The following is a 26,851-nucleotide window of genomic DNA, read 5'->3' as shown; positions in this document are numbered from 1 at the left end:
GGCTAAGTGGTAGGTCAAAGGGCCATCACTGGATGATGATACAGAGGTAATGTTCCCTGCTTCCCCAGAGTTCAGAGGAGTAGTTAACACGTGGGACATGAAAATCAGTACTCTGAAGCTTTAAACAGCTGAAATTAAGATGATTAAATTTATTAGGATTGAATATAAAATCCTATGCTTAGATTTAAAAAATTATCTGCAAAAAATACAAGGCAGGGGTGAGGTGTATGAGGGGTATAAAGGGTGGGGGCAGCAAGGCAGACAGAACAACATGCCTGGGATGATGGGGTAATGGGCCCAGTACATTGTTTACACATCAGGTCACATAAGGAATAAGTCAGTTCTAGTTGCCACATTTGAAGTAGGACATTGACAAAAGCATGTTCAAATGAAAGTCTCCAGAATATAGAAAGACTTGGAGCTATGTCAGTGAGAGTATTTAAAGGAATTTCAGCAAGAGAAGACAAGACTAAGGAGAGTAACATATCTATTTATTATTTTTTAAAGATTTTATTTATTTATTTGACAGAGTGAGCACAAGCAGAGAGAGAGGGAGAAGCAGGTGCCCATCTGAGCAGGGAGCCCAACGTGGGGCTCCATCCCAGGACCCTGGGATCATGACCTGAGCTGAAGGCAGATGCTTAACTGAGCCATATTTATTCTTAAATTCGAAATCAGTCATCTATGAAATAGTAGGATTGGTCTGTATGGGAATATCCCAGTAGCCAGCAGTTAGTAGACCTGCTTGGGGCCACGGCCCACTTCTGGATGCTGTGTGTGAACTCAGCCACGCCCCTCCTCACAGTGGTCTTGCAAGGCAGAGACTATTACGTATTTTTCCCATCTTCCAGTTGTAGAAACTGTAGCGCATCCTCTTAAGTAACCTGTCCAATGTCCCACACACTTGACAGAATCAAGCCTGAACTGGAGCCATGCTCCACTCTAAACAGACTCCCCTTGCAGTTTCAGGAGACAGAAATTGAACCCATGTGTAGATAACACTGGGAGGCATATTTTGACTCATTTCAAAGTCATTCTTTCCTAAAGAATTAGGCAAATGCTCAGTGGTTTATGTTGTGAGAAAGTAAGTTCCCCAGCCTGAGTGTGTCGAAGTAGCTGTTGGCGGTGTTGTAGGGGGAGGCTGTGCATTCGTAGGGCTGTCCTATCACTAAGATCCCTTTCGAATCCAGGGTTCTGTGATCTTTCTGTTCATCTGCCTGAGTAGACCCTCAGCCCGTGTGTGTATGTATCGTGACAGATGGAGACATCCCTGACTCCACCAGTGACTTGTATGTTACATACTTGTCTAGCTGGATGTCCTTCAGAGCTTCCACCTGCCTTCTCAGCTGCCATTTTGTGTGTGATAAGCTTTCTATTATTTTGTTTGACTTTTCTATAAAATGTGAAATAGTAAATATTATGGTTATAGCAACTCACACTGGAAGGGGATGTAGATGCTCATCCACCAGGCCCTTGTCTACACTCAAACTGAGGTAGGTGTTCCCTGGGATAGTGAGCCAGTGCCAGGGTGTGTGTGAAGCTGCATACATGCTTCCTGGAAGGTCAGAGTCACTTGATTATTTTGTGGGAAAGCGAAGCAGTTTTACTATTGAGGTAACAATCATATTAAAACAAACAGAGACTTTCCTGTTTTGTAAAATGCAAAGTTCTCATGAATTTTTAAGATAAAATAGGACATTTCAAAGAAACCTCCAGCTTGCAGAAGCTGCTTCAGGCTATGCCCTCAGATCCCCTAGAGGGGTGCTATTCATTTTCACTGCTACCAGGGGTACTTTGGTGAAAAAGTTTAGAAGCACTTATCTGACCTAATCTCCCATTTTATAATGAGAGAATTGCCATCCAGAGGAAATGAATGACTTGTGCTTTTTTGGTTGTTAGTTTCCTTATTCGGTTTTTATTTTTGAGCCCCTTCCCATAGGGAAAGCATCATGCCAGGAACTGAAATGAAGTGAAAAAAGCAAAATGGTATTTTAAAATATTTTAGCCAGAGTGCAGGCATAAAGTGGGCAGATGTGGAGAGAAAAACTTCAAACACATGGGCTAAACACTCACACAAATATCCTGTAAAGCCCAAGCTTTCATCAAGATTTCCTGTTTCTTTCCTGTATAACCCATTGGAACAAAAAGACAATTCTAATTGTCTGCACAAACCTCATTCAAGCTGGAAACAAACAACAAACCAGGCATGCTAGGATTTCCTGAACTATGGAGATTTTTTTGGCAATCCCATCATATCATTCTTTAGTCTTATATTTTATATCTTCTCTTTTCACTACAAAGCCTTTAAAGGGAAATGTAGTTCAACAGATAAACAAGTGGTCAAATTCTTGGGGAAGAATAAATACTTATTGTTAATGATCATAAAAAACACTGAAGGGCCAACTGCTTACACATTACTCTTAATTTGAAACTTAAGAACATTTTGATAGCAAAGGCAGTGTAAAGATGAGACAAATTATACAAGATAAGTAGTTGGGAAGTTAGAAGGTCAGTTGAGATACTTAATTAGCAGATAACATGCAATTCCCACTTTTCCCCCTATGAATATTTTAGGTGTCTTAATTTTTCTATAATGTTAGACTGTGTAGCCTCACTGGAAGGGGATACAGTACAAAGCAAGACATAGAGGCCAGAGAGGGAAGACATGACTAGTCGAGGTGCCCAGGGATGTGGAAGTGTGCGGAGAGAGGTGTTGGCTTCAGAGGAGAGGGGCAGGCCTCTGCTACAAGTAGTGAGAAGGGGAGGGGAGGAAAGATACATAGAAGTTTATAAATCTGCAGCAGGAAAATGAGGATGCTCTTAGACTGAAGGTTTTCCTTCATGAGAGAGGAGGAGGGGTCATTTGCTGAAACTAGAAGTACACAGACAGCAGGGCCAAGGGAAGTGAGGATGGTTTGATATGATTGTGGTGATCCCATGACTGATCTCATCAGAAAAACTCAGTGAAACTTCTTTTTGGTATCAAGGTCTCCGATGAGGTTAATGACCATGAATTTGTGGGTCTCCCTAAGAGCTCTTCAAAATGGGTTTTCATGCTTTCTGAACATATGTGTACCTCATTGCATGCCAAGCATGCTCTGTCATTCTCTTTGTTTTCTTTTCGCTCACTCTATCCTATTCCTTTTAAAAGTCTTTTGGCTTGGCTTTCTGTTTCCAGTTTGTAAAAAATAATTTTTGAACCTTAATGACATATCAGCTGCTCTGCTCTCTACATGGTAGTGGAAATAAATGTAGTCATGATCCATTGATGCTGCAAGGCACAGATTGGCCCTACAGGCAGGAGGCAGAGTGCCAGATTCCTGGACATTAGGTGGCCAGAGTCAGAGACCCAAGCTATGAAGCTGTAGAGCCTGGGCCCATGGGTCCAGGTCAAGCATTAGGAGCCTATGTCCATAGGATGGGCATTGATGCGTGGTGAAAGGTACTTAAGGCAGGCCTCGTCTTCCTGTTTGTTTGTTTGGAACTTTTCTCATCTAGGTTAAAACAAATGGCACATTTATCTGGAGTGGGAATTAAGAGGGCAAAGATGAACACAGTTCTTTTCAGTAACTATAATGTGAAGTATATATGTTTTGTTTTAGGGATACTTCATTTGCTATGGGGCGCCTGGGTGGCCCAATCAGTTAATCATCTGTCTCTGGATTTTGGCTCAGGTCATGATCTCAGGAGTGTGAGATCAAGCTCCATGTCTGGCTCTGTGCGGAATGTGGAGCCCGCTTAAGATTCTCTCTCTCTCGGGCATCCTGGGCAACTCAGCGGTTTAGCTCTGCCTTCCACCTAGGGTGTGATCCTGGAGACCCTGGATCGAGTCCCACGTCGGGCTCCCTGCATGGAGCCTGCTTTCTCCCTCTGCCTGTGTCTGTGCCTCTCTCTCTCTCTCTGTGTCTCTCATTAATAAATAAATAAAATCTTAAAAAAAAAAAAGATTCTCTCTCTCCCTTCAGACCCTCCCCTCAGACCTCACCCTTGCTCACCTGCTTGCTCATTCTCCCTCTCTCTAAAAAAAAAGTAAAAAATAAATAAAAATAAAATGAACAAAAATGTGTCCTAGATAGTGATATGACTGATGATTCCCATTCTTTAGATACCTTAGAAGTTTATAATATAGAAGCAGTGTCTTTCCAATCATTCATTAGTTAATGCATGTTTATTGAGTGACTGCTTTGTACTCACCATAATTCCAGGTGCTTAGGATATGGCAGCAAACAAAATACAGTGTCTGCTCTTATGGTAGAGGGGACAACAGCAACAACTCTCTTTCTGTATCTCTTTGTGTCCCAAAATGTAAGGTAAGGTAAGGTAATGACAATTTCTACAAAGTAAAGCAGGATAAGGTGTTTGGAGTGAAGGGGCTATTTTATATAGAGTTGTTTCATGTAAGGTGTTATTTTAGATACAGACTGTGAAAGTTGCTAAAGATATGATACTCAAATTAAAACCTGCATGAAAGGTAGGAGGAAACCATACAAAACTTGAGAAGAGGAAAGAATATTTTGTACAGAGGGAATGGATTGGTATGTGACTGGAATGGGGTGAGCTAGGGGAGAGAGTGTTAGGAACCAAGGTTAAGCTGTAGGCAGTTTCTATCAAGTTTTATGGACTGTGGTGGGAAATTTAGGTTTTATTCTGAGTGTGATGGAAAGCCATTGGAGCATTTGAGCAAAATCTGGTCTGAGTTTTAAAAAGATTTCTCTAGCTGCTGTGTGGAGCACTGGTTGTAAGGAAGGTGGAGGGGAGGGCTAGTTAGGAGAGATGGCAGGGGTCTGGTGAGAAATTATCAAGGCTTGGACCTGGGGGGTGTGGTGAGGGTGATGGCAAGTGCTTAAATCCGGATGTATTTGGCAGGAAAGACTTGTTAATAGATGGGAAATGGAGTGTGAGGGGAAGAAGGAACTCAAACGGGACTCCTCAGTTTTCCTGCTGAAGAGCCAGGGGAATGGTGGTGATGGACCCGGGCTCATGAGTAGAGAGAGAAGAGGAAGGAAGGCCCAGGACTGAGCCCAGGGGCACTACAACACTTAGCAATGGGGGAGAGGTGGAGGGAACAGAGGCTGGGAAGGAGCGGCCAGAGAGGTAGCAGGAAAACTGAGAAGGTCTGGTTTCCCATAAGCCATGTGCAGGAAGTATTTCAGGAAGGAAGTGTGAGCAGCTGGCTGTTCCAGGCGCCTCCAAGAGGGGAAATTAGACAGGGACTGGAAAGCGCCCACTGGATTTGGCAAGAAGGCCTCTCGCCACCTCGTCAAGGCCAGTTGCAGGGGAATGTGGGAGCAGAAGCCTGAGTGGAGGGAGAATGGGATATGACAGTTCCTTTTGAGGAATTTTGAAAGGAAAGGGAGCAGAGAAATGAGGTGGTAGCTTGAAGGATATGTAGGGTCAGTGGAAAGTTTTTAGAAAACGAGATAAGTACAGACGTTTGTTGGTAGCTGAGCACGATCCATTGGGGAAGAAACCAGCAATGATGCAGACAGTGGTGGGATGATTGTGAGAGCAAGTGCTTAATTCGGCGCGAGGGGATGGTGTTGGTGCACAGATGGCAGGGTTCTCCTGAGGTGACAATGAAGATGGCCACCCATCCAAGTCACAGGAGAGGCAGGTAGACACATCTGTTTGGTGGTCAGGAAGATGAAGTAGTTCCCTTCTGACTACTTCTATTGTTTGGCTGTTCCTGAAACCAGCTTTTCATTCAAAACGATGAATGTTCTTGGAGTGTTGGGGTAGGTGATGAGGAAAGGATGAAGAAAAAAGGTATAGTCCATATCTTAGAGGAGTTGATAGCTGGGTTGATCTGTTTGTCCTTCTAAATTCCATACTAGCTGGGAAACTGATGATTTTTCTATTTCCTTATTCATTCAGCAGCAGTGATGTGCTGGGTTAAGAAAACCGAATGTGTTTTAGAGGAACAGATAAGAGGTAAAATAAATTAAAGATAAAATGTACAGTGAAGACATGTTTTCCCTCAAAATGTTGAACTCTGTCTAAGAGGGTGATTTCTCAGTTAATGAATTTTCTCAGTGTTGAGTGGCTTGAGTTGACCGTCATTAAACCATGGAGAAGAATCTTGAAGAATTTGACTATCTGAATGAATCTTTCCTGAGTTTTAATTGAGATCTGGCAGACAGAAAATAGTAGCTAATTTTTCAGAAAGTTTTAAAAGGGTCATTATTGTCACCCATGACCTACGGGTGCTGGCGAAGTATTTTGGACATGTTAAAGAAAACTGCAGAGAAGAGTACTTACTTCCCCCATGCGCAGCATTTACCAGCGTTCCTCCGCCCCCCCCCCCCCCCCCCCCCACTGGTGTGCCTCCAGCCATCAACCCTCCAGGATTCTGAGCTCCAACAGCTTAGCTTCTGCAGGCACTCGTCCCTGGCTGTCGATGGCTCACAGGAGAGGAAAAAGAGAAGTGGCCGTGTATGCTGGGAGGTCCTCATTCCATCTCAAATAGCAGTTAGCACAGCAATATCAAACTTTTTAAAAAGAGAACTTGCATAACAAAACTGAATTGTTGATAGACAGATTTCATAGATGGGTTTTTTGTTGCAGTGCTATCATTTAGTCCCAGAGCCACATGGTCACGCACAAATAACAAATTTTACTCCTGCTCTTGACTCACTGACTATTTGTTGCGGGGGGGGGGGGGGGTGCCTGTTTCTATGAAGATGTTGTTCATAAAGTCAGACTATACCATGGCATTTTCTGTGCTGACTTGTGTGGAATTTTTACTCTGACTGCAATGGCTCAGGCAGATTGTATATGTCCTTAGGTTTATCTTTTTTTTTAAGTTTTTGTTTGCATTCCAGTTAGTTGACATACAATATGATATTAGTTTCAAGTGTACAATATAGTGATCCAATCATTCTGTACATTACTTAGTGCTCCTCCTGATAAGTATACTCTTAATCCCTGAAAAATCCTTGTTTGTTTTTTTTATTGCCAACTCTCTAAAAGAAAGTACACCTTGAATTATTAGCCTCATATATATAATTGCTCATGATATTTGAATTGACCTTCATCTCTTTTTTTCTTTTTTTCTTTTCTTTTTTTCCTCTCTTTTTTTTCTTCTTCTTCTTTTTTTTTTTTCCTCATCTCTCTTTTTTAAAAAAGTAGCACATTTACAATAGTTTATGAGGGGATCCCTGGGTGGCTCAGTGGTTTCGCGCCTGCCTTTGGCCCAGAGCGCGATCCTGGAGTCCTGGGATCGAGTTCCGTGTCGGGCTCCTGGCATGGAGCCTGCTTCTCCCTCTGCATGTGTCTCTGCCTCTCTCTCTCTCTCTGACTATCATAAATAAATAAAAATAAATATTTAAAAAAAATACAATAGTTTATGATTTTACTAGGCAGTGGCCTTCCTATTCCTCTACTCACACTGAAGCAGGGAGGAGTTACCAGAACTGCAGTAGCATTGTCTTGAGGAGGAGATCCAAAATCTCAGGAAAATGAGAATATTAGAATGATTTTGTTACTTTAGACCAGATAACCTACTCCTCGAGAGGGCTTAGAAGATACTGCCTTCACTAAGGTGTTGAGGAATGCACTGATGGTGGGTGCCTGGATACTCTTGAGCAGCTACGTGGTGGCTTCCTCCATATGCTGGCCCTGATAGTAGGAGATGCTGCTTGGAATGGGGGTGCCCACTTCCAGGAGGATGGTAGGGTTTCCAAATGGCAGACACCAGGGGAGGAACTCAAATGTCGGATGGGAGGTAGAAGTGATTACTGTAATGGGCCCCAAGACAATCAAGGTGTCTTGCCTGGCAAGGATCTGTGGTGATAATGAATAGAGCATGATGTTGAGGGTTAAGAGAGACCAACAAGAGTACTGCTTGTACAACATCAAGAAAAAGCCAAGAGCTGGCAAGGGAACTTTAGACAGCTCTCCACTTGAGTAGAAAATCATGGTCTTAAAAAAAAAAAGAAAAAAAGAAAATCATGGTCTTTCATTAAGTTTCCAGATCTAAGTTCACAGTTTGTAGACCCAAAACCCATGTATTTGAAGGGAGACCATGTCCCTTGATAAGGACTCTTACAATGCCAAGGAAATGCCATCCAACTTGGTACTGTGCACAATGGAGAAAGCAGAAATGCCACCAAAGTCTTATCTTCTGGATTTGACTACTGTGAATCTGATAAGAGTATAATTCCTGAGATTTCTGAGACATAGATTAATAGAAGGGTATGTAGATATATAGACACAAACATTTTCTAAGAAATGAGACTATGCTGTATTTTCTACTTTTACTAAAATAATGTTATGTGAAATTAGTATACTAGTAAAGAAACAAGGAAAACAAGGAATTTCTGAAGTTTTGAAAATGTTTCTTTGCCATATGAGAGGTGATTTCTTAGAATATTAAGAAATAAAGATTAAAATAAGATTGAGATGTGAGACACCTGGGTGGCTCAGTTGGTTAAGTGACTGACTCCTGATTTCAGCTAAGGTTGTGATTTCAGGGTGTGAGATTGAGCCCCACATTGGGGTCATGTTGAGCATGGAGTCTGCTTTGGATTCTCTTCCCTGCCACCCACCTCCACTTGCATGTGTGGGCACTCTAAAAAAAAATAACAAATTGACGTCAGAGTCATTTTTAATTTTATGGCTCAATTTTGAGAGCATTAATTTACTCAGTATAATAAGAAAAATAAAATTTACATTCTTTTTTTTTTTAATTTACATTCTTAAACCTTTTCCACTCACTCCTTCCACTCTGTTTTGTCAATTATAGTGTTATGTATACATTGTGGAGGGTTATAACATTTGTATTCTGTTCTATAATCATGATTATCATAATTACATAGAGTTAGTTTTTTATTTAAATCATTTGTATGCTCACCACCAGGACTTTTAGCACAACTTCCTCATAGTGAATTCCTTTATTTTGATTCATCTGTTGAGTGCTGAGATTTCATCATTAAATTGTTTTTTTCCAGGAAGGGCATCTCATTGTTATATTCATTGCATTTTTGCATGAATGAATAATGTTTCCTTATTTTTGGCTGGGCGTAATACACTGATGACCCTCTCTTCCCTAAAGCTTTGTACATAGTATTCCCCTGTATTTTGGCACTAAGCACTGTCATAATACCCCTTTTCTAGTCATCTCTTGGTTGCCTAAATTTCATCCTCAAGTATTTTTTTTCAAGAATGGTTTGGGTTCAGTAGTTTTGAGTCTTGTTATAGTATTCTTGAGCTGTTATTTTCCTCAATAACACAAATACATAAATACAGTGTGTTTTTTTGATATACACACTTAGCTCTTCATTCATTAATGGTAAATTTTATGATATGTCTGTGTGTACATGGATTTTCTTTTGCTGTTTTCTCTCTGCATTTTCTTCTCCATCTCTTTCCTTATCTCAAGTCTCTTGTCAATACCAGGGATCCAGTTTTCAGCCATGCTTATTCAGTTGATTGATGTTTCTACTTTAGAATTAATTTTGTGATCAGGTTATTTTGGTCCTTAGCTAATTCTATTGTTTTCTCTTCTTGTCTTTGGGTTCTTCTTGCACCGCCCTCATGCTCTTACTAGGTCTCATTGTCACTCTGCTTGTTCCTGATTTTGAAGTTGTATTTTCTTTCCTCAAGAATGATGGGCCTTCTTTCCTTTCTTCTCTCCTTTTCCCTCCTCCCCACCTCTTTTTTTTTTTTTTTTTTTTTTTAACTAAGGTTGTTTTTTACTTCATGTAACATTTACTTTCTACAGCTTGAGATGAGGAGAACAAGGAGAACTTAGTTGGGGCTGTGAGCAACTCTTTGTTAGAGAAGTTGATAACTACTATGCCTTTTAACATTTTACTCATGTCCTCCACCAGGATGTGCTCTCTGTATTGGAGGGTTTTTTTTTGGGGGGGAATGGGAACTCTGAAGCCTCTTTTTCATCAGAACCCGCCATAATTTTTCAATTTCTCAGTTTTACTCATCTCTTTCCAGCAGCCAGTTCTCCTCCACGCAGTCACCCTCCCCACTCTCCCCTTAGGAGATCTTCCCCAGCATTCACCAGCTCCTGTCCCGCCGTGTCAGAACCTCTCTGTCATGGATGGCCAATGTGACAACCCTCTTTCTTTGTGGGGCTGCTGCCAGTGAGTGTTCTGTTGGTTTTTAATGCTCGTTTTGTTGTTCTTAAGAATTTTTCAGCCGTCTTGACTCAGAAGTTCCGGTGCCAGGTGTGTTCACTGTGAAGCCTAGGTTGCCTCAGAAACCATTTGTTCCCTTAGTGCCAGAAACATCCCAGCAGCAGCTGAATGACTGACCATTAGGGTGTGATGGGGAAGCTTCCTGGATTAAGATTGTCACTGTATTACCTGGCTAGCCTTTTCATTTCTCTCAACTCTTCATCTTTCATACTTCTGTTCACTTGGAATTAGAGTAGCTACCATTGAGTTGTAAGGCACATCCATCCCCAGAGCTCCTAATTGAAAACTCCTTCCCCTTCTTCCTTTCCCAGCCAGAGCACAGGAAGGGCCTCTTTTTCTACTTCCTAGAGCTTTAAGCCATTTTTCTACCAAGGCTTATAGAAATATAGATCTTTGTAATTTGGTTATGCATAAGGTTATTTTAGTTAGTATTTTGCACCACAAGTCCTTTTTAAAAATGTGTTGGATGCATTCTATCACTTGCACAATTTATGTTTCTGGTTTTGAAATTTCTGACATTGAGATGTGTTATTGAGTTGTTTTGGTCTTCCATGGGTTATGTACTGAGGAGTAATGACTCCGTCCATCCCCCTTTTTCTTTTTCTTTATGATATTATTAAAAGGTGTTCAGGCCACATCTGCTGACACTGATTTCACTGTAAAACAGTCACCAGGACTAAAAAAAAACATATATCCTAAGACCCCCAGAGACTTGGCTATCTGGTTGTTCCATCTTGGTCTTCTCAGAGCCTGGAATGTACTTCTGCTCTTGGACACTCAGGTGAAGTTTCAATTAGAATGAGGACATCATCATCAGTTTGCAAAATGATTTAGTCTGTGATGGAGGGCTGCGCTTTCAGGGACTTCAGAACTTCAGAATTTCACTCTTGAACTTCATATGTAGTGTGTATAGTGTATGTGGGGTAACGTGGTGAATGGAGCACTATGTCTCCCATTTTTACTTTCAAAAATGTCAATTTCAACCTAATAGCTTCCAGGCAATAAAGCCAATTTCTCACCCAAACCCCAACCACCAAGCCATCAAGCCCAGCATCTCAGGGGACTACCAGATACTACCAGATGCTTGTACTTGAGAGCTATTCACTTCACTTTCCCTGGAAGACATGCTGATCTGCTTTAATACATGTTGCGTGGGTGTACATAGCCAGTATAGGTACCTGGCCTACAGCCCAGTGCTTTTGGATTAGGGAACTTAAAGCTTTCCCTTCTGTATCACAGGGAGCTCTTTAGCTGGCCTTACTTTAAAAGGTTCCTTGGTGCTGGTGCATCCTATTTATCCCTGTAGGATATATATATCACCTTGACATAGAGACCTTATCGACCACTGAACATTCATCGCTTGGATGCTGTGTGCTCTTACATCCTCCACATTTTCCATGATTTACAACCTCCCGATCACCATTAGCTCCATTAGACATGATTGTTGGTCAACCAGGAGTATCTAGTAGTCCAAGATAAAAAGGACACCCTACTTCATGTTTACCTTTGAGATATACCTATAAGTAAAGGACTGAGCTGGAAAAGCCAAAAAATTCTTTTAACATTTACTGACAGGGAAGGGGATAGGAATCAGTACAATCTTGAATTTAAACAGATTTACTTTGGTGATGGCTTTGTAGTAATGAATATCATCATTAAGATGTTTCCAGAACATTAGAGTTCTTTTTCTTCTGGACTCCACCACTTATCAGGAGAAGACATGTCTGCCAGATGATGCTAACAGTAAGGAATCCTAGGCAAAGACCAGAAAGGTTCATAACATCTAGAAGTTGGCCAAGTAGTGTTGGTTCGAACAGACAAACCTGAGCTGTTTTACTTTAAAAGGCTCCAGAAACCCTGAGATTTATTCATTCATGAACTAGCATCACTGAACAATGGGTCCTGACATAATAACAAACTACTAATAATTTATGAACATCTATCTTTAGGCTTGAAATTACACTATCTCTATTTCATTTGTTCCTAATTTTTAAAAAACGAATAAACTGAAATCTGAACCTGGGCAGGGTCATTGATCAGTCTACTGGAGCTTTTCAAAAAACTCCGAGAAAGTTACTATGGGAGTACATTATTTAGAGCCTAAAATGAGGCAGCATCATTACTAATGATCTCATGGTGACTTCTGGTCATGTGTTTTTTCTTGGGGGAAGAGTTCTATAATTCTTCTGCATTGATTACAGGTCAACTGGTTACTTTTTCCTGGAGTATGTAAAATATATTGTTTTCCATCAATTTTAAATCACACCCATTCTCTCAATTTTTCTGAGGCTTTTGAGTATCCGGATATCCGTAGAACTCTCTGCCTCCATCTATTTCCTTTCAATGTGTGAACTTAAATGATTTTAACTAAAACTTATAAATTTATTATAATAATACTTGGTAGTGTAACATTGAGTAGAAATAATAATGTGTCCAAGAACTAAAAATATCCCAACTCAATAATTCATAAACTCAGATGCCTGAAATAATGCAGTAATATCAATAGAATTTTAAATTCTCTCTGTTCTTGGGATTAACATTGTAGTTGTGTGAGTCACAGAGTAAAGCATGCCCATTAATTTTAAATAAAGAAAACTTTACCACTTGGTATATAAAGAGAAGATGGTTATATTATATTTTCTATGTATTGCCAGCAGTAGAATAATAGGGAAGAAAGATCCCTAAATTTGAAGTAGACACAGATTCACTAGAATGTGTCTTTGTTCTCAGATGCAAAATAAATGTTTCTATATTACTTTATGCATTATTTTGTTCTGGTAAGCACATGTATCGAGAAGTGAGTATCTTTTCCTTTCTTCTCGATAGTATATATGTAATACATTCATAAGTGGTCAGAAATTTCTTGTTCATTTTCCACTCTAAGAAAAATCACAATAAGAAAAAAATGATGAAACCTGTGTTTATAAGCATATTCGATTTGTGTTTTGATTCTTAATTTGCAATTAGAGGATGAGAATTTCAAATCTCAAAAGAAAATAACTTCTGAAATTTAACGTAGCATGCACGCATGGAGAAATGAATGCTATCGCTTTAAGATAAGGTAGTCCGGTGATTCATTGCACGAAACAAGAAACAAGATCGATTTGGAGCAGGCTCCTACTGTTAGCTTTTTTGAAGATGGATTCTCACGCCGAAAATAACACAACATATTCTAGATAACAGCAGTTTTTCCCCCTGAAATCCACCAAAACTGAAGAAAAATCCAAGTGACTGTTCTTAGCAGCTGTGTGGCCCGGAGTTCACTGGGGAAGCTGGCTTCCTGCAGTCCCCTATTCATCACCTGCTTCAAAGACAGCCTGGCTGGCTATAGTGTGCAGGCCAGGTAGGGTGCCATTGTGCACAGTCTGGGAGGATTAGTATCAAAGCTGCGGCAACCAGGCCCTTGGTCTCGGGCTGCCATTCAGTCTAGCAGGGAGAGGCTAAGACTGGCCAAGGTCACAGTCTCCAGTGTGGAGTGGACTGGGAAAGGATCCTGAGAATAGAATGCTCTTTATGAAATCATGGCGCAAGCTTGCAGCACAGCAGGTGCCCTTCTGGAACACATAACATCTGTTTATGTTGGTCCACCGTAGCTGACAACAAGATAATAGAGCTTTGAAATTTATCATTTTATTTTTTAAAAAGACAACTGTATATACAATAATCCAGATGCGTATTTAGCTTCGAGCTTTTATTTGAAAATCATAAAGAAAACTGACCGATTTAATTGCTGCTTTTACGTGTATATATTGAAGCAAACAGCAAAGCGTACTGACTATTAACCATTTATAACCATTGCTGATCAGTAATACCCGAATTCTTGGGTAGGAAATACCTAGCATTCAACATAATTTTATTCAATGTTCAGGCATTTATGTCAACAGATTGCAGAACGATTTCCTGAATATGCCCAACTGTCTTGAATATTAGGAGGTTTGGATAAAATCCCTCCCCCCCACCCCCTACAGACGAGAGTATTTCAAGGGTGAGGTAATAATGACGCAAAAATAAAATTTTCAACTTGGACAAATTAGAGAAAAATTAAGCTGTCCATGAGTTGTCATGACGACAAGGATGTTCTGTTGATGAACTGTCCTCCTCATTGTCCAATCAGATAGTAGAGCTGAAGCTGGAGCATGAACAGGAGAAGACGCACCTATCACAGCAGCATAGCGCAGAGAAGGATAGCCTAGTCCGAGACCATGAACGGGAAATTGAAAACCTGGAAAAACAGCTTCGCGCTGCCAATATGGAGCACGAAAATCAAATTCAAGAGTTCAAGAAACGAGATTCACAGGTAATTATCAATAATATTTGATAAAACGGGTATCTATTTTTAAAAAGTCATCAGCGTTTAGTGTTTTCTTATTATTCTTGTTGGTGCACGCTGTTTGATCATTTGCAAAACTGACATATAAATGTGATTTTTTTTTGTTTTCTTCTCCCTACCCCCCCGTTTTGAGGATGAATAAGGCTTTAACTACAGAAACCACAGGTAGCCAGATTAAAAATCCCATGGCGCGCTATAACTTGGCCCCTTTTTTATAATCTTGTCTCGGTGCCTTTCATGATGGATTTTTTTAAGGTATCTGCCCCTTACCCCTCCCCTCAGCCTCAGCAAATCCCTATGAAATATATCAGCCTCACTCCTTGCTTTTTGTTTTAATCTCTGTAGGTAATCAAGCAGCTGTTTTAATATTTGCTTTTCCTTCCTGGTATTGCTTTTTTTTTTTTTTTTCCATTAGACTCTATATTTGATTAGATCACTCAGATGGTAATTGATAAAAATGACTCCAGAGAAGGGCTATTTCCCATCAGGTCTGTCGCTTTTTCCTACATGCACATTGCACATGCCTCCTAGCCTCCATCTCTGGAGTCCCTGTTGGAAGCCATTTGGCAGAATAACCCCCAGCTGTGGTAGCATTTGACTCTTCAAACTTATGGATGAAATGTGCACTGTCAGCATGGAAAATTATCTTTATAAATTTCAGATGAAAAAAAAATCTTATTGGGTGTGTGCATCTTTGTGGTACAATACGTTCTTTAGGGTATATATAATCAAAGGCCTTTAGTGTATCCTCTTGAGATTGCTGGGACATTTTATTAAAGAAAAATTGAGGAGCAATTGATAACAAAAAAAGATAATTTTCTTTTCTAATAAAACCATATCATATACTAGGTCTAAATACCTCTTTTCCCATTGAAATCTTCACCATATTATTCATACCACACATAAGCTTCTTCCTAGTTATCCTTTCTCCCCAAATAATACAATTTTTAAACAATGAACTAAGCCTTCTATTTGTTATTACATGTGTTTGAACAATTTTATATAATCATCTAAACAATAAAAATACTACTGATTAAATAAGATGTTTATTTCTTGGGTGGAGGGCGGGAGGCGGTAAGGCAAAGAATAGGAGTTATTGGTTATTTTTCATTTGACCTTGAGTTGTCTTTTACCTTCAGAAAATGACTGGGCACTATATGTATACTCAACGTGGGTTTTTTTGGTCAATGTTATACATTTATAGGAAAACTATTTTCAATTTGTTTTGGGGGGGTTTGCTAACTAAAAAGGTAGTCATTGTAGTAGCCATGATACCAGAAGAGTCAGGTGGTTCCTGCTAAATCAACGTGTATTATATTTTTGCCACCAACCTCATTAGAGCCTTTATAAAATATATGCTGATCTTCTGATTGTTAGCCGTATAATTTACTAAGAATATTTTCAAACTCCTATTCTTCTTCAAAGATGATGCTAAGCCTTACCATTGTCTTCTATGATAAAGTATTTGGGTTCTGAGTCTGTGTAGGGTCTGTTTGCATAGTAGAATTGAATACTTGATATGATAAAATACATTAATTTATGTAACTTCCTACTATTTTGGTGCTGTTGTGGAAAGCTTACAGTAGTGGAGGCCAAATTTAGGAAATCTTTGTGATTTTACATACGTCATATCTGCCATATATAGGGTGCGGTTCATCCAATAACAAAAGGGAAATTTTAGAATTATTACATATAATTAAGTCACAGGGAGAGTACAATAAGGTTCTTAATTGAATTTCTTCTAATTGAAATAATCAGTATGAGGACCATATGACCTCTTCAAATATTATAGCATAGGATTGTGTTTCTCCTATTTTGTGTCTTTCTTGGAACAATTGGAATTGCTGTCATGGGAATGCTAGTAAAGCAATGGAAACTAAGGCTAAATGCATTCTTGATCTGAATGAAAATGATTTTCTGTGTAAGCTAAATTTAATTGTTTTTAGAGAATGTGTTTTTAAAAAATCTTTCCCAATAAGTTATATTTTAAAAAATATTATCATGTATACCAAAATGCTAATAATTTGTATTTATTTTGGTTATTCATTGAGGATATTAATTCAATATTTCCTTCAGGTAAGATATAAATTTTTCAAATATATCTTTTCATGGTTATGATTTAAATAATATAATGTATACCTTTGAAGTCCTGAATTCCATTCACGAATTTCAAAAAAGCAAAGTGGATATATATTTTTTAAATAGATATTATTTTCAAATCATTGTTTTGTGGCTTGATACATGTGTGATGTATCTTAAATATTGGATTATATAATTTTTAATTTTTAGTTCCAGAGAGATTTGATTTTCAGTTCACGTTTAGCTACTCCCGTTTAGCAATGGAGGCCATTTTGTAAAAAGGATTGTTTGAAATACTTAACCAAAAGAGGACGAGTGAAGGTACCTATTTTGGATACTGCAGCTTTGCTTGCCATTTTTTCTTCCACCAGATTGTTCAATGCAGACAATATACTAAAGATCTACTTTTGGTTTCTTCCAAACATATAATGTATACTGATAAGAAAACCCATTATTTTAAAGTATAGTTACTTACTATACTTTAGGTAAATCATGCGTCAAACAGGAACTACTCCCTTTTGGTGAATATGCTGTATAATTATTACAGGTTAGTTGTTACCCAGGTAATTTCTGTTTTATAGAGAAATCCGAAGATATAGTAATGCAACTAAGGACAATTAACTATTTCTTTCATTTTATTTGGTGCATTTAGCTAATTATTCTATGCATATGTTATATCTTTGTCGTAACTTGATTTTCAATTAAATAGGATATTTTATGTTGTGATGCTTACATTTGTTAAAATTCACATTAAATTTTATCATCCTCATACAAGATGGTCAACCTGGTATCTACCTAGGGTCATAATGTTTAAGAAAAAGCATCCAGGTCAGTAGATAATAAGAAGTTACAACCTCATTATCTAATATTTCTCATTTGCCAGATTCCTCTTGTTGAAATTAATTTGGAGGATGATTTGATTGACTTAGTAATATTTTTTAATACAAAGAAAATGTATAGTTTTGTTATGACAATCTTAGGAGAGCTTCTTCTAACATGGTGGTTCTGCATGTCATTTTGCTTTTGAACTGCAATGTAGTGAAAGAATTTCAACAGCTTATTCTTTTGAATGACAAGAAAAACATAACTTAGGTTCCTTGACCTCTTGGTTGTTCTTTTAGGACCCTGAACCACTTGGAGATTGCTTGATCCTTTTTATGTTTGTCACCAGAGTGAATGGTATATATGAATACTGTAGAGAACCTTTGTGACCTGCCCCAAAGGTGGGGTCACCATCATAGGACAGCTGTCTATGTGATCTGTTGGGGTACAGACACAGGAAGACTCAGGGTAACCACAGCAGCCACTGTGAACCACCATCAGTATAGTAAGGCAAATTAGTACACCAAACTTAGAGAAGGTTATCATGAGATCCAAAAATACATTAAACTTAAAATTTGTATATAGGAAATTGGATCTTGCCTAACACTGGCATCTCAATGCCTTTCTTGATTGCTTAAACTGAGAACCATGATGCTCATATGAATGAACTTTGCATAATAAATGGACAGATCATCTTGATTTTGCCACTTTGATAAGTAAGAAGCTGCCTTGTTGCTAATTCTAGAATGCAGGATTTTCAGAAATCCTCCTTTCTCTTTTCTACCTAAAAATATCTTCCAGAAAAGCTATTTGAGGTCAGATAATTTTAATTTTTTAAATTATATCTCTGTAACATCACTTTGTTTTCCATGAATTTGGTAGCCTGGGTCCAAAATAAAAATGTCCATTTATAAACTGGGTATGTGCCTGTGTGCATTGGATTGAATACTGGCTATCATTCTTCAAAGACTGCTTATGGATAAATTTAGCAATATGTGTGTTCTGAACATTTCTGCTAAACCTATGCATGGTCTTTGGGCTTTTGTAGGGAAATATTTTTCCTTTGAACACATTGAGTTTAATTTCTTTATGTGCCAACCACTTTCAAAAAGGATTTGAGGCAGCATTTTGTAATAAACACACATTTAAACAGGTAAAATATACTGAAAATAGTAATTAAGCAATAAATGTTATTAACCCACCAGAAGATCTATATCTTTTTTAAAAAATGCTTTAGTTAAGTACAAGTTTGAGCTTTGAGCTCACCTAGAAGCCACAGCAAAGAGGGAAACATGATGAACTGTATAGTTCTAATTATCTATGAAAGAAATCATACTAGTTCATTTTTTTCTAGCTCTCAGTTCTAGATAAATTTATGACATTATTTTTTGTAATGTCATATTTATTTTGTCAGTGGCCTTTATGCTAAGGCCATAAAGCATAAGGCCACTGACCAACGTAACTGCCAATGACGATCTCTATATGTTAAGACATTTGGAAATAAAATCTTGTAGGACCAGATTCTTTAAGTACTTTCACAAAATGTAATTAGCGGGTTTTATTTTAATGTGTCCAAATTTCATGTTAATTAATTGAAAATACCATCATTCTTAATATCAGAAACACATCTGCTTCAAGAAGGGATCCAGTTTTGTACATATTATGTAATAAAATGAAAGCATATTTTAAGTCACAAGCCTAGCAAATTCCAGTACTTTTATTATGTGACTGATCCTGAAACCCTTAGAAAAATGTCTTTAGGAAGTTCCAATTAGAAACATGGCTGGGATTAGAAATAGTTTAAGAGTTAATGCCCTACTAGTAATTTCCAAGACTGTTACTCTCTTTCTTCTGATTCTCTTGTCCTCTGAATTTATATTATGGAAAACTCTGAGAAATAAAAGTAAGTGGTAATTTGGTCCAGTAGTGTAGGCTATTTGTATCTATTTGTAAAATAGGTTGCTTTCTACCTACATAACCAAACTGGTACTTTATCATCAATATTTATTCACTAATATCATTTACTTTGTTTTGAGGTAGTAAATATTTTTATCTCTTTGGGTGGACTGATGTCTTGGAAAAACCAAACTATGTAAATATCTTTCCCCCAACATAATGAGGCTGTTGCTGTTAATGTAACCCCGCTTTTTGTTCCCCTTGTGTCCCTGGTGACACATACAGCCACATCAGAGTGGTTGCCTGGTGTTCCAGCTGTGTACACACCACACTTTGATACTTTCCCCGCTACACTGACTTATCTGTGTTAGATGGAAAGAGGAATGGAATTAAGTGTGTTTTTAAGTATTAAGGGGGGTTTTGCTACAATGTACATCATGTTTAGTGTCAGACATAAGAGATGGTGGGAAGATATTTTTAGCATTTACTTTATTATTCTGCAAAAAGAAAATAAGACTTTTTCAGTGGACTTGTGGCAAAACCACACATTACAATTTTCCATTTATTTTCTTTAGATGAAGTTTTATAGTATTATCTAAGTGCTGTGTTTAAGATAGATCAAAACTTACTGTAGACATTTAGAATATAAACAGAGGTTGTCCTACTAACTAAGCCATTTTTAAAAGCCTGCAGGAGGGAAGTACTGTTTTTCAGATATTAAAAGCATAGGTTATACAGAATTTTCCAAATACGACCAAAGTTCTTATATATTGACATGGATATATATCAATGCAGAGATGTCGTTTTACTAGTATCCAATGGTAGTTTGTCTAATAGTATCACATATACTTAATAGTATGTTTTGTTTATATCTTATATATATTTCTGTGTACAAGAATACTGTTTCTTAGGTGCTTCGTTAGGAGGAAAGATGGAAAGATAACCTTTCAAGTAAAGTTTACATTTTTCGTAGATCACTAGCTTTCTTTTTCCATTGTAATTCTAAAATTCTGTAGTTATTTTCATCTTTTAAGAACAAAATAGCATATATACCTATAATTAAACTATTATAAATAATTCAACTTGATCCTCATTGTGGAGAAAATTATATTAAGATGAAAAAATAAAAACAAGCTGAGACAAGGAAATCAGTTTCTCTAAGAATGATCCATTTGTAGAAGTACTATACAGTGTATCTTTAGTCCTGTGCATATTTTTTAAATGTGGCAGTTACCATGGAAACCACATTCCATGGCATGTGGTCCACTTTTAGATAAAGAATATTCCTTTTAAAGACAAACCTTCCAAATCATAACATAAAGTATTCCCTTTGAATTAACAACTCTGTGTCAATTGAATGATTGCTTTAAAAATCTGTCTTTCTTTCTCATTATACTTCATAGATTTTTTTTTGAAATATTAAAGTTGTTCTTGAAGAAGTAATAATTAAATGCTGGAGATATTTAAAATAGGGGGTGCAGTGTTTTCTGCAGTGATGGAAACTAGAGAGCTGCCCAGGGAGTACAAGTCTGTTGACACAGCATGTGGCGCTGGACACGCACCTTGTAGTCATGTCAGGTATCTAAGTATCCAGCAGTAACATTGCCAGATTGAGTAAAGAGATGACCACATCCAATTATTTTCGGTTCACAGATAAAGAACCTCTGGTTCAAGGACATTATCTTGCCCAAGGTCACAGAACGAGCAAACCAGGGCTTCTTAATTTTAATTCAGTGCTCGTTCTTTATCTCACAGCCTCTTTCAAAAGAGATTTTAGATTTTTTGGAGACACTTGGACACAGCAGAAAAGGCACAGGGTTATATGTGAACCTTTGCCTAGCAGGAGAGAGAGAGACACTGGTATTCTTTGTTCCTCAAGCTGAGATTCTCATCGCAATTTGCATTTCTTTCACTGATTCGCCATACTTGATGTTGCTGCAAAGTCGTAATTGAATCATGCTGTGTGAGTTCCAGTTTTAGTAAGCAATACCTCCTAGAACAACACTGAATTTTTATGCTTGTTTGTGTTTAACAGCAGCAGCAGTAACAAATACTTATTGCATGCTTCCCATGCACCAGGCTGTCTGCTAGGTCCGTTACATTGCATCATCATCTTCTACCCTTCCAATGTTCAATAAGGATTAAATTTTCCATTTGGAAACTCTGTTTTGACCTTCTTACCTGGGCCATAGGATGAATGTATGTTACTCCATTTTATTGATGAGAAAAGTTTCAGAAAGCACAAGTCAAATGCCCAAGGTTACATAACTAGTAGTTAGTGTGGTTAAGACTCATGGCAATGTCCCCTGTCCCATATGCCTGCTTCTGTATGAGCTTGCTGTATAATTGTGGAATTGTATAATTCCACTATATTTTCAATTTTGTATTGTTAATACACTAGTGGATTTAAAATACTGATGCCCAGGGGCACCTGGGTGGCTTATTGGTTGAACATCTGCCTTTGGCTCAGGTTCTGATGCCCAGGTCCTGGGATCAAATCCGCATCAGGCTCCCTAAGAGAGCCTCTTCTCCTCTGCCTATGTCTCTGTCTCTCTCTATATATCTCTCATGAATAAATAAATAAAATCTTAAAAAATAATTAATAAAATAAAATACTGATGCTCATAACTCAGACTATGTATATCCAAATCAAGATTTAGCTAGTGGTTTCAAACTTTCTCCAGAACCACAAGCCATGGCTATGTCTCTATTCTGAGACAAATTAAACTCTGAAGAGGTGTGCAATTCTTAATATTTTATTTGGAATAGAATTCCTTCCCACAAGTTTCAGAATTTGTAGAATGGAAAAATGGATGTGATTTTGAGATGGGTTTACTATTGGCTTTTACATTAATACTGAAATAAAAAGATATGTCTACAGTAAGAATCCAGGAAGCTTTTAAGTCAATGGATCTACCAAGCTCTATAAAAATCAATTAGGGATTTACATTTAGTACTGGTGAAATATGGTTTGTTGTGAATGGTTTATTGTAAGTAAATATCTGTTGTATTCATATATTAATTTGTAATATTACAAATGATCCCTTCATTTTATGGAATGAATTTTTAAATCTCAAAGATTTTAATCTCAAAGAATTTTTTTCCCTAAAGGAACCCATATGATGATCCTGATTGCATGACAACAGCTAGTCCAAACCTTTCAGAAGTGAGGTCATGGAGGTTGAGTAAGTTCAAACTGGGAGACTTTCTTGATAGAAATACAAGGAATAATTAGAAAATGTGTTTCCTTTAGAATCCTCAGAATCAGTTTATGTTGATGCAATTTGACTTAGTCAAAATGAGAAGTTTTTCAGGTGAATTCTTTTTTCTCTTTTCTTTTCTTTTCTTTCTCTCTTTCTTTCTTTTCTTTTCTTTTTTTCTTTTCTTTTCACATAAAATACCTCAGAGATGAATTGTTATTCCACATACTAAATGTCATTCCCATTGACATAAGGAAAAATGCCTTCAGTTATTTTTAGCATATTGCTCTTGTCCTTTTCACCTCTGCCTCAATGAAATTACTAAGAATGTTGGCAGAAATTTATCTTTGAGGAAATATTGGATGAATAGCTCTTCTTTCTTGATGTCTTGGAAAAGTCATTTTTGGATTTCTGACTCAGTCAGTTCTCTCAGAGACATCCTTGATGTCTTTATTTAGAAATTTGAGGTAATTTTTTGTGACAGGGAGGTCGGAGCCAAAGTGCAAGAAATGATTGGCAAAATGATGATATCATCAAATGTTCAAAGAGCTGGCAAATTGAAGCTTATTAAACTGTCATTTTGTCTTCCATTCAGGACTAATTGGAATCATGCCTAGTTGCATGACAGGAAAGATATTTAACACCTGAGAATTTCTCATGAGAAAAATGACAGGAATCGATGTTAGGGAGACCCTAACCTTGTGTTTGAGGAAAAAAGCAAAGGAACTACATGAAAATTATAGTCTGTTTTCAAACTGCTTTAATATTTGTGTACAGAAAATATTTGAAAAATATCATTAATAGGAGAAAACATTTAGATGATAAAAATTGGCCTAATTGAGACCCACAGCCTTGAAATTGGTGGATTAATGTGAAACTTGAGGTAATGTTTTTCAGTTAAAATGAATATTAAAACTCAGTGAAACTTATTTTTCTTCATTTGTTTTACATTGGTACCTGACAATTATTTTAAATTGTTACCTGACCTCTCAAGTAGTTGGGGGCATTTGTGTACTGGGAGGTTGGAGAAAGATCACAAGGAATCAGGAAGAAACAATACATCATTAGACTTGGAGGGTTTGAAAATGTGTGTTATTTTTCCAGTTTGTTTTGATTTGTTTTTCTTAGGTATGAGGTCAAGGCCTGAAGGTATTAGTAATATTTGAAAATGAGTTAATGGCGTCCTTAGAGAATGGAGTTTACTAAAGTATGTAGCCTGGACCTGGCGTCTCTTCCCTTGTTAATAGGGGCAGTCTCAAGGCAGCATTAATCTTGCAGTGTGTGTGTGTACATGCACACATGTGTATATGTGTGTGCATGTCTCACTGATATCATCAGTCTGTGTTACAGAGGAGCTTCCAGTGAACATGAAACCCAACAGCTCAGCCAGGCCTAGCATCTCAAAGCAAGGGGATTTTCCAGTGGAAAGACTTGAAAGTTACAGGTCTTTAAAAAGGTTAAAATTAAACTGGTGATTCATTCATCTTAAGTTTGCTCCTTAAGTCAGTGTTTATTAATGAAACAAACCCCAGATCCCTAGGGTCAAGTGGGACCTTATTTATTTTGTTATTTGCAAAGATGTCATTTAATGTACAAAATGCATGTGTTCACCAAATGTTTCCTGAAAAGCTAATTTTTTGTAATGTAAATGTTATCCTCACTTGTTGGGCAAGTTTTATAGTAGCTCCAGATAAAGTGATGTTGGCATGTGCAACAAAAGTGGAGTGTGAGGTTTGAAAACTTTTGTTCTTCAATTATTCAAAAATTATGCCAAAGCTGTCGTTAGACAAAAGCCATGAGTTCAAGAGGTACAGTGTGTTGCCAGCCCCTATTAAAGTCAATCCTGACTGTGCATGTGCTGGTTCAGACTTTGGGAAACATGGAAATACACTCTTGTGCTTTTACCTCTCTAATCATTTCTAGTGACATGCCGTTGACATCACAATCTGTTACTATAAAGTTGGTGCTTCTTAGATTAAATCATTCAACTCAGATATAAGGATAGTTGAGTAAATAAATCTCTGGAAAACATAATTATTGTTAACTATTCTAATTGCTTTGAGGAGTCTCATTGTTCCATATAGATAGTGACTAGATGCAACTCTGTGACTTCAACATTTTATAAGTGTGACTTTTTAGATAACATAGAAATGAAACTTATCTTCATATACATTTCCCTACCTGTAAAAATTAGGCAGAATTATGTATATGGAATTTCCTTATGACAGAGACTTTATTCAGCTTGATTCATTTATTCAGTAAAGATTTCGTGAGTACTGTTCTGTACCAAGTCCTGAGGCTAGGTGTTTTAGGGGGTACTTTTTACATCCTGGTGCCTGTGCCTGTTGTCCCAGGGTTGTAAAGGGCATAGCCTGTCGGGCCCTAAGGGAGTTCCTGCTCTGGGTTCAGCAAAGAACAAGAGAGACCCATCCTCTGCTCTAAAGGAACCTACACTGGAATGGGGGAAGACAGATGATAACTCACATAAAAATACAAAGTAACAAGGAGAACATCACATAGCAATAGCTGGTAGGGGGAGAATTAACACAGAGAGGTGTGACACATGATTGAGTGATTGCATTAGTTGGTCATGAGAGAAGACCTCTCCAAGGAAGAGCCATCTAAACTAAGAAAGACCCAACTGATGAGAAGCCAGGCTGAGGGAACAACCAGTGCAGAGACCCTGGAGAAGAATACATTTGGTGTGTTTAGGAAAGAAAAAATGAGGTCTGATGGTATGAGCTTATTAGCAGGTGCAGGAAAGGACGGGGCCTTTGAAGAACCAAGGTTCTTCTATTGTATGTAATTGGAAGACAAGAAGCATCAAAGTCACATGATCCAGTTTGTGTTTTTTGAGGTCCACTGTGGCTGTTGTGTCCAGTCCTGGATGTCTGTATGACATAGGTATTTGAGCCAGTAGGAATTTCAGATGGGGTAGGTATGGGAACTGAGGGAAAGAGAATTCTTTAGGATTTTGGTCTGAGCAGCTAGATAAATGGTGGCGTCAAATATGAGCATGACTGGGGGGAATAAAAGCAAAAGCAAGATTTCTTTTGTTGCCAAGCTGAGTTTGAGCCATATGTTTACCAGCCAAATGGAGATAGGTCAGATGGGGAGCTGGAGATGCAATCAAGATTCCAGAAAAAGGAATTTGGACATCACTGGTATGTAGATAATAATTAAAGCATGATCCTGGTTACCAATTTCTTATCAAATACGGAGACAGAAATGCCCATTCATGGCCAGTCCCTACCACTTACTGGCCCTTTTAAACCTGAGTGACTCACTTCATATCATCGGATCATCATTTCACATCTGTAATATTCATTCATTCATTTAGTACCATCTGTTGAGCTTCTACTATGTGCCAGGCACTACACTAGACTTTGGAATATTTTTTAAAGGTTTTATTTATTTATTCATTAGAGACACACACACACAGAGAGAGAGAGAGAGAGAGGCAGAGACACAGGCAGAGGGAGAAGCAGGCTCCGTGCAGGGTGCCTGACATGGGACTTGATCTGAGGTCTCCAGGATCATGCCCTGGGCTGAAGATGGCGCTAAACTGCTGAGCCACCTGGGCTACCCTGGAATATTTTTTAAAATATTTATCTATTTATTTACTTACTTGAGAGAGAGAGAAAGAGAGTGAGAGAGAGCACAAGCAGGGGAAATGGCAGGCAGAGGGAGAAGCAGGCTCCCCACTGAGCAGGAAGCCTGATGCTCAGCTAGATCCCAGGACCATGGGATCATGACCTGAGCTGAAGGCAGACACTTAACCGATGAGGCACCCAGGTACCTCAAGATCTTGGAATATTGAAAAAGGAATGATCCCTGCCCTCTAGCTTATAGTCTCTGGGGAAATAGGCTTTGTACAACTGTCATAGAAGGAAGATAATATGGTTCATACCAACAGTTAAGAGCAAAGAATGCCTTCTTTTAACATAGACAAAGGATGCATCTTATCACACATCAAAGGCTGCATAGACTAAGAGGCATAGTAACACCCCTGGTCAGAGGACATGCTACCCTGGTCCGCATGTCCCCTTGAAGGCATCCTTTTGCCGATGACACCACCTAATTTGGTGTGATGATTTAATGAGACCCTTTAAGATATTTCCTTCACCATTCTGTGAGGTGGAAGGAGATTAATATCCTCTTGGCCCCCTCCTACTGTTTGGAAACTTTGCCTTCATGCCTGCCTTGTCCACCAGGTGTGTAAGGAACTGGTAACAATATCAGCATGGAAATGGATAATTTTATTCTGTGGCCTCCTTTAGCAGGCCCAGCCTTTCAGAGCCTTTCAGCCTTCCAGAGTTTATACACACACACACACACACACACACACACACACACACACACGAAAGCAGTAA

At 38.2% G+C, this 26,851-nt stretch overlaps 1 protein-coding gene across 10 annotated transcripts in view; it reads left to right on the top strand.

Annotated features, from left to right (window-relative positions):
* The window catches only part of CEP112 (centrosomal protein 112), a 400,571-nt gene that overhangs the window by 178,796 nt on the left and 194,924 nt on the right, over positions 1 to 26,851 (top strand). For all 10 annotated transcript variants that reach the window (XR_012009149.1, XR_012009150.1, XM_072781073.1 and 7 more), the window contains one exon: positions 14,266 to 14,448. Coding sequence is in view for 8 of the 10 variants with exons in the window: in XM_072781073.1 (XP_072637174.1) it covers positions 14,266 to 14,448 (183 nt within the window). In the remaining 2 variants the exon portion in view is untranslated. The remainder of the gene's footprint in view (positions 1 to 14,265; positions 14,449 to 26,851) is intronic.

The sequence above is a fragment of the Canis lupus genome, chromosome 16 (assembly GCF_048164855.1).
Source record: "Canis lupus baileyi chromosome 16, mCanLup2.hap1, whole genome shotgun sequence".
In the NCBI taxonomy this organism is placed as follows: Eukaryota; Metazoa; Chordata; class Mammalia; order Carnivora; family Canidae; genus Canis; species Canis lupus.
Note: the sequence above shows the minus strand (reverse complement) of the source record. Positions and strands in the feature narration are given on the sequence as shown.